The following is an 8,472-nucleotide window of genomic DNA, read 5'->3' as shown; positions in this document are numbered from 1 at the left end:
ATTGCCAAGTCATAAACTTGGGATTTTTCCATTAAGCTTGCATCAAGCTATATCTTCTTCATTTGAGCTCCAATTTGAGTAATTCAAATTGCATTTGAACCATGTTCCAAGCTCAACACAATGGACACTTCAAAACACTCAAATTGTTAATAAACTAAAGCTCGTTTGTTATCATCAAAATATTAATTAATCAATTAATTTAATATTAATGGCCAAAAAGCCAACTGAAGGTATATCATTTGAAAAAAAAAATGTGAACCAAGAGGTAAGATGATAGAAACTCTCAAGAGCACATATTGTTGAACATAAGAAGAAAAAAATGGTTGTTTTCAAACATAATAAAATGAATCAAAATATTTACAAATATAGCAATATCACTATATATCAGTGATTGATACGGATAGACTACTCCCATCTATCACGTATAGATAATGATAGACACTGAAAGATGTCTATTAGTGTCTATTAATTTCTATCACTACGTGACATTTTGCTATATTTGAAAATAATTTTAGCAATTTTTTATTTAAATCAATTTTCCAAAAAACAAATTGTATTATAGGGAAAAGAATACATAAAGAGATTTGAGAAAATGGTTATATTTGCAATCTTTTAAAAGTCTATTTTTAGCTCTACCAATTTTAATTACCTTTACAATATGTCTTGTATGATTATAATATATTTTAATATACTTTTCTTGTTATGAAAGAAACGATTTGTTCCACTAGCAATGGATTGAAATTTGAAACCACTTTAGAAATTTCATTCTTTGCCAAGAAAGGAATCGAACGAAGAAAGTAGAAATGTCAAAATTTATTTCATTGTTCAGAAATATGGGCTCCCTCTCTTGTGTCTGTCCCATTACCACTAATCAATTTAATCCTAAAATTTGCAGTGCATCAATACTCTATAAAGTATGGTAAGTGTAACTAATAGCTTATCTGAAAAAAGGATTACAAACAATTTGTGATCCACCATTTTCGTACTGCAGACGACGTTGAAGATTGAGATTGTTGGATGTAAAGACGGTGGGGGACCTTGGGATGATGGAGCTCATTCCACCATCAGACAGCTTGTAATTTATCACAAACAGTGGATTTGTTCATTTCATGTTGAGTATGATAAGAATGGCCATTCAATTTGGGGTTCCAAGCATGGCGGAAATGAAGGTTCCTCGTCTAAGGTACCTGCCACCAAACCCTAATTTCAATCGCCATTTACTATTTTGATATTTCTCCAACTGGTTTGATAATTGCAGGTTGTTTTAGATTACCCAAACGAGTATCTAATTTCAATTTATGGTTACTACGGCTACATAGGTGAGTGGGGAATTGCAGCCGATGTGATTCGTTCCATAACTTTCCAAACCAATAGGAAAACTTATGGCCCATATGGGATGGAAGAGGGAGCCAAATTTTCATTCCCAATTATGGGAGCCAAGATTGTTGGCTTCCATGGAAGATGTGGTTGGTTCCTCGATGCAATTGGGCTCTACATACAACCAATTCCAAAGTACGTACATATATGATCTACTTGTATGGCTGCAAAAATATGAACAGAAATGAATGAATTCCATTGACATTGTGCGATGCAGAACCCAACTTAAGAACTTCAGCTTAGGACCTTATGGAGGCAAAGGGGGGCATCCATGGGAGTATACTTTTCGGTCGATCAGACGATTTGTAATTCATCATGAACAATGGATTCACTCCATTCAATTGGAATATGAGGATAAGAATGGAAAGTTAGTATGGTCCAAAAAGCATGGTGACACAAACGGAAGTTCCAAATCAGAGGTTATACCTCAAATTCCTCTAATGATTTACTCTATGCCCATAACTTTGCTGAAATGCCTAACTTGGGCACTTAGTTTTCTATGGTAGCTTGTGCTATGCCCGTAACTTGTTTGTTGAAATTCCTTACCGGGGCATTTTGTTTTGTATGGTAGGTTGTGCTACAATTCCCAGATGAGTATTTTGTTTCTATTCATGGCTACTACAGCCACATACAGGTTTTGGAAAATACTGCCACTGTGATTCGATCGCTAACATTGGAAACTAATACAAGAACTTATGGACCGTTTGGAGTTGAAGATGGAACCAAATTTTTATTTCCAATTATGGAGACAGATATTGTTGGTGTTTATGGAAGATCTAGTGTGTGGCTTGATGCAATTGGACTCTACTTAGGAACAACTCAAAAGTATGTACCCATCTTTATTCTTTTAATTTTATGGATATCATATTCTATTTCTATGATATAAACATATATAATTTGCTTTTTTTGCTCCTCATTTAGTTTTATTAGAAAATTACATATTTAAAAAATATTTGTTTACACAAAGTTGCCCATTGAATATTCTCTTAATAGTAATAAACATGTGCTAGTCAAGAAGTAAAACTTTTGACTGTGTAAGTTATTGATTTATGCAGCATGAAGGTTGAGCCGGAGCCTATGGCTGCACCAGCACCCCAAATCCAAATGGAGCACTCTAAACTGAGACAATATGGAGGTGAAGGTGGAGATGCTTGGGAAGATAAGTTTCAAACAATGAGACGTTTTGTGGTTCGTCATGGATTATGGATCGATTCCATTCAAATTCAATATGAAGATGATAATGGAAACTTGGTGTGGTCTAACCAGCATGGTGGAGATGGAGGATCCAGATCAGAGGTTAACTCAATTCCTCCTTTATATTCATGTCCCATGATTTGCTTACCATTATTGAAACTTTCAAATTGTTTTCCTCGTTGGGTTAATCTAAAAAGAATTGGATGAAGAAGTTATGGTGTTCAAATGTAATTGCAGGTTGTTTTGGAATTTCCAGATGAGTATCTTGTATCAATTCATGGCTACTACAGTGATATTCGTACGTGGGGACATGCAATCACTGTGATTCGCTCCTTAACTCTAGAAACAAATAAGAAGACTTATGGGCCATTTGGAGTTGAAGATGGTTCCAAATTTTCATTTCCAATTGTTGGGTTTAAGGTCGTTGGCATTCACGGTAGATCTGGTTGGTACCTAGATGCCTTTGGACTTTATGTACTGTCAATTCAAATGTAGGTCATAAATAATTAGTCACATTGTATCAAACGAGTCTCTTCGAATAATTTTTAGAGGAATTACGAGAAGTTAAATTGATAAGGAAGACGAAACCTCCATCTATCTCCATAATTGTGCGATATTGTCCACTTTTGATATAAATTATCCCTTTTTTTTTTTTTTTTTTGTTAACATTCGAGTTCTACTTTCAAAGATATATTTGTTATTTGAAAATTATTTTTAAAAATATATAACAAAATTACAAAACAAAAACCAAGTAGATGCAACAATCTTAAATTCATATAAGTACATATATGAAAGAAAAACAATTGTTACTAATGGGATAAAAACAATCAATCGACAAAATTTCGAGTAATTCAAATAAAAAACATAGAAACATAAATTAGAATAAATAGAAATTATTGTAATTGATATCACTTCACTTAAATCATGTTAAATTTAAATTATTTAATATTAGAAAAAAAATAGTGTAATGAAGATAAAAAGTTTCTTAGAAAAAAGTATATTGATAAATAAATAACTGACTTATAATTTTACTTCACATCCATACTTTATTTAAAATAAATATTGTATGTGATAAGCAAGCATGATTTATGTAGTACTACAAAAGATGCGTTAATATCATAAATGTAAATCTAATTAGTAAAATAAAATTATAATCTCCATTCTCTATTGTATTAAAACAAAATTATAATGTCTAAATACTTTTTTTGAAAAAAAAGAAGTAACATCCAATAAAGATGTAAAAAACCTCTAATGTGAGTTAAAAGTTGACATTCCACTCTCATGATTAGTATTTTGTACTAAAAAGAATTAAAAATAAAAATAATTATTGAATTAGTTACATCAAAATTATTTGGGAAATTATTTTCACATGAGCTATAAGAAACCAACTAAATATTTATTTTCAAAAGAAACCAACTAATTCAATAATATTACAGTATAAGAACAAATAAATTAGTTTTAATTAATTTATGAATAAATCAACTAAATATTATCTTATCCACATTATTCAAAACTTAATATATGTTTGTATAAAGAAAAATACGTGCATTGTACGTGGTAAAAACACTAGTTAATCAAAGTGGACCTAATTAAAGATGATAAGTGGAGCAATAGAGAAATGACAAACAATGAGTTTTTTAATAATCAAGGGATTTGTGGTTCAAATCTCCCCACCCTAATTGTACTTTTAAAAAATGATTTCATTAAATGGGTAGTCAATTACCGTCAGAAGGTTTTTTAAATAAAAATTATATCTTTTGTATCTTTTATGACTTTTAACCTTAACCATTAGATTTCGTTTTACTAAGATATAAAGGCTCATATAATATTTGGATTTCACCAACTTTTCTCTCTTTTTAAACTCATCTTTTTCTCCAATATTACTTCAATAATTCCACATGTTTATAATCTTCTGGTTTGCTAACAACTATTGTTATTCTCTTCAAGCTCTCAATTTTCTTTTCATCTTATTCTTGAGACATATATTTTATTGTGAAGATTGATTTTTTTCCTGGACAGTGTGGGATGAAGATTGATTTGTTTGTTTTTTTTTTTTTTACTGAAACAAACATACATTAACTGAGACAAACACAACCAACAACCATGGAAACCATCAACCCCATTTCTCCCGATGTATATGTGATTTGCTCTCTTGAAAATCTTTTTATCAAAGGATCTGCAATATTCTCTTTTGGTTTCACGTAATCAACGAAAATTATTCAATTAGAGAACATTGCTGATAACTTGTAGAAATACAAATTATTATAGCTTTTTACTTAGAATAATGAGAGTAGAAAAGCAGAATATGCATTGATTTTATTAGGAATTCATGCATTAAAATGATTCTTACGTTGAATACATTTAAAATTCTTGCGGACCAACTATCATAAGTGTAACGACCCGACTCCCTAGGACTCAAGCTAGGTCGTTGCTAAATATATGCATGCATGGAACTTAAACGACATCTTTGTATGGTGAAATAAATGGTAAATAAATAAGATAAGTTCGAAAGCCCTTCATTAAATTCAAATATTAAAAACAACAATAGGGTACCCACAAATCATAAATGTTAATAAATAAGTCTGAAAACAATTTTTAATAGTAAGTTTCAAACATTAAAATTGAAAGTTAAGCAAAACATGAAAAGAAATCTATGGGCAGAAGCATAACACTAGTCCTAGTGACTCGATCACGAATTTGGCTTGTCACTCGCTGATGCATCTCTACCTTTTCCTCAGGGGACACATACATACATGCAAAATTGGTTTCTATCCTACTGTAAATAAGTATGCCCACTACTTCTGGTGAATCCTAAAGGAAACACAATCTTTGGTGAAATCCGAAGGAAACACAACCCTTGGTGAATCTCGAAGGAAACACAGCCCCTGGTAAATCCCGAAGGAAACACAGCCCCTGGTGAATCCTGAAGGAAACACAACCCCTGGTGAATCCCGAAGGAAACACAATATCTGGTGAATCCTGAAGGAAACACAATCTGGTGAATCCTGAAGGAAACACAATCTGGTGAATCTCGAAGGAAACACAATCTGGTGAATCTCGAAGGAAACACAATACCTAGTGGGCATCTAACTAATTAGTAAAGACACTATCACAGTCTCAACATCACAATTATCACAATATGGTTTTATAACATGCATATACACCTCAACATCTGGTCGCACAAATTGCATAGTATCATAAATAGCTACTCCGGGTATTACCCATCCACCTTGACACCAAAGAAGAGTTCGACCCAATGCTTTATTTCTGTCCTCACTATCACAGTCTCAACATCACAATTATCACAATATGGTTTTATAACATGCATATACACCTCAACATCATTGCTATACAACATGCATATACGCCTCAATATCCTCATATCAAATACAACCTCAGGGAATCAAGTATCATCTCTTACTAGCATGCAAGTATCTACGTGTACAAATAAATCTTGCAGATTCTCATACAAGAACATATATCGGTCATACTATACTATCCGTTTATCATGTTATCGTTTTGTTCTGATATTCGTCTATTATGCTAGTATATATCTAGTATCTGGCCAGTAGACAGTTCCAGTAGTAAGATTACTTGCCTCAAATTTGGTCACAAATTAATCCAAGTAATTAACTCTCTTACAACTCTTGGAAGGCTTTGAATCCACCCTATAACATATGTTACAAATATTAATTTAGCACCCCTGATCCAAAAATAATAAATCCAAAGTTTTAACTCATCTTTGGGGTCTAAATCTAATTAACCAAAATATTTAAAGATCTTCAATTTAACTTTACCTAAATCGAAAATTCACAGATAATATCAGACAACCAACAAAACCAGCAGAACGCAATCAAGTTTTAAATTAAAACCAAGGCCTAATCACACATACTTCAAGTATTGCCAAATAAATCCAGGTAAACTCACCCAAGATGTGATATAAGACACATCAAATCTGCTAAAACTTCACCTAACAGCACCTTAATACCTTCAAGAACATGAATTCAAAGTTGAAACATAAAGGCCTCATTCAATTGCTGCCAAAAGTAAATGGGCGGTCAAGAATCAACTGAAAACAACCCGAAAACAGTAGAAATCTGACCCAAATTGATAGATCTGATGACGACACAAGCAACTGACAGCGACGACAGGAGGAATCCGGTGCAGATCTGGTCGATTGAAGGAGATGAGCGGCGCTGGTCAGCTCGTGGATGACGCGCAGAGAAGCGGCGCTGGACAGGGGAAGCTAGCTGGCGAGATCGACCGAAGGGGACGGCGAGGCAGACGCGGCTGGCCGGCTCACCGCGCTTCAGATCTGGCGGTCCGACAGCTTCAGACCCAGGCGCGAAAGGCGGGTGCAGAGCTGCGATAGCCGAAGGGCTTCGACGTGGGAGGTCGAGGCTCGGATGACTGGGCGACACTGGAGTGCTGAGCTACTGGAGGCGGTGGGTCGCGGAGGAAAGTTCAGCGTGCGGCTGAAAAGAGCGAGGGGGTGAGGGGTTCCGATCGCGTGAGGGAGAAGAGGGAATTTGGGTTTTTTTATAAAAAATAATAATAATAATAATAAAACTAAAAAGGAAATAAAATAAACTATATTGTATTATTTTCCTTATTCCATTTTATATTATTACATTTCTTTCCTTCCCAACATGAAATTAACTCCTACCATTAATTTCTAAATTGAATAATTTCAACGTTAACAATTAAATTCCCACAATTACACTTGAAGTCCAAATTTTAAAAAATGCCCTCAAATAATAAAAATTACTGAAATTACATTATTGCTATAAAAAATGCGGGGTGTCAGATTCTTCCCTCCTCAAAGAACTTTCGTCCTCAAAAGTTCATTCCTGAAAAATCTCTGGGTACTGGGACTTCATCTCATCCTCTCGCTCCCAGGTAGCCTCCTTAAACTGGTGATACTTCCACAGGACTTTCATAAATGCAATTTCCCTAGAGCGCAATGTCTTTACCTCTCCGGCGAGGATCTCTACAGGTCTCTCCTCGTAGCTCAAGTTGTCATTCAACTGCAAGGGTTCGAAGCCAACTACATGGGACGGGTCTGTCACATACTTCCTCAGCATCGAAACATGGAAGACATTATGAACTTAAGACAATGCTCGGGGCAATGCTAAACGGTAAGCTAGGGGGCCAACTCGTTCCAAGACCTCGAAAGGTCCAATGAATCTTGGGCTCAACTTTTCTTTTCTGCCAAACCTCAGAATACCTTTCATGGATGCCACTTTTAAGAATACTTTAACACCAGTCTCAAATTCCAAGTTCTTACGTTTCACATCAGCATAGCTCTTCTGTCTACTCTGAGCTGTTTGCATATGAGCCATGATCTTCTGTATTGCCTCATGTGTGGTCTGCACTAGTTCGGGTTCTAGCAATTTCCTCTCTTCTACCTCATCCCAACACACAGGAGACCTGCAACTCTTCCCATAAAGGGCCTCAAATGGTGACATCCTAATAGTGGACTGGTAGTTGTTATTATAAGAAAACTTCATCAGATGCAAGTGAGTATTCCAGCTTCCTGAAAACTATATGGCACAGCCACTGGGACTAGTGTTATGCCTCCGCCCATGAGATTTAGATTTCTTTTCATGTTTTGCTTAACTTTTAGTTTTAATGTTTGAAACTTACTATTAAGAATTGTTTTCAAATTTATTTATTAACATTTATGATTTATGGGTACCCTATTGTTGTTTTTAATATTTGAATTTAATGAAAGATTTTTGAATTTATCCTGTTTATTTAGCATTTATTTCACTATACAAAGATGTCGTTTAAGTTCCATGCATGCATATATTCAGTAACGGCCTAGCTTGAGTCCTAGGGGGTCGGGTCGTTACAATAAGTTAACATGCGCCAAAGTCCATATTTTTAAGATTATCGCAG

At 34.5% G+C, this 8,472-nt stretch overlaps 2 protein-coding genes and 1 long non-coding RNA gene across 4 annotated transcripts; 1 reads left to right on the top strand and 2 right to left on the bottom strand.

The window, feature by feature from the left end:
• The first annotated feature begins 718 nt into the window (after positions 1 to 718).
• LOC120086192 (jacalin-related lectin 3-like) lies at positions 719 to 3,158 on the top strand. 2 transcript variants are annotated; one of them, XM_039042719.2, is made up of 7 exons: positions 719 to 914; positions 992 to 1,183; positions 1,259 to 1,512; positions 1,595 to 1,796; positions 1,949 to 2,202; positions 2,433 to 2,673; positions 2,809 to 3,158. In XM_039042719.2, the coding sequence occupies exons 1-7, from the start codon at positions 804 to 806 to the stop codon at positions 3,064 to 3,066; spliced, it is 1,512 nt and encodes a 503-aa protein (XP_038898647.1). In that variant the 5' UTR covers positions 719 to 803; the 3' UTR covers positions 3,067 to 3,158. The 2 variants fall into 2 exon arrangements, with proteins under 2 accessions (XP_038898647.1, XP_038898648.1); XM_039042720.2 differs by having other exon boundaries at positions 779 to 919.
• A 1,900-nt stretch (positions 3,159 to 5,058) lies between these two features.
• Positions 5,059 to 6,600, bottom strand: LOC150034013 (uncharacterized). The gene is made up of 2 exons (XR_016531797.1): positions 6,499 to 6,600; positions 5,059 to 5,576 (listed from the first exon to the last, which is right to left on the bottom strand). It is a non-coding gene; the product is annotated as an uncharacterized LOC150034013 (long non-coding RNA).
• Positions 6,601 to 7,415: 815 nt separating this feature from the next.
• On the bottom strand, positions 7,416 to 8,039 carry LOC120084833 (uncharacterized). Its single transcript, XM_090317183.1, has 2 exons — positions 7,799 to 8,039; positions 7,416 to 7,633 (listed from the first exon to the last, which is right to left on the bottom strand). Exons 1-2 carry the CDS (start codon positions 8,037 to 8,039, stop codon positions 7,416 to 7,418), a joined length of 459 nt encoding a protein of 152 aa, XP_090173309.1.
• Positions 8,040 to 8,472: the final 433 nt, after the last annotated feature.

The sequence above is a fragment of the Benincasa hispida genome, chromosome 9 (genome assembly GCF_027475165.1).
Source record: "Benincasa hispida cultivar pf3 chromosome 9, pf3_genome.v1.1, whole genome shotgun sequence".
Taxonomy (NCBI): domain Eukaryota; kingdom Viridiplantae; phylum Streptophyta; class Magnoliopsida; order Cucurbitales; family Cucurbitaceae; genus Benincasa; species Benincasa hispida.
Note: the sequence above shows the minus strand (reverse complement) of the source record. Positions and strands in the feature narration are given on the sequence as shown.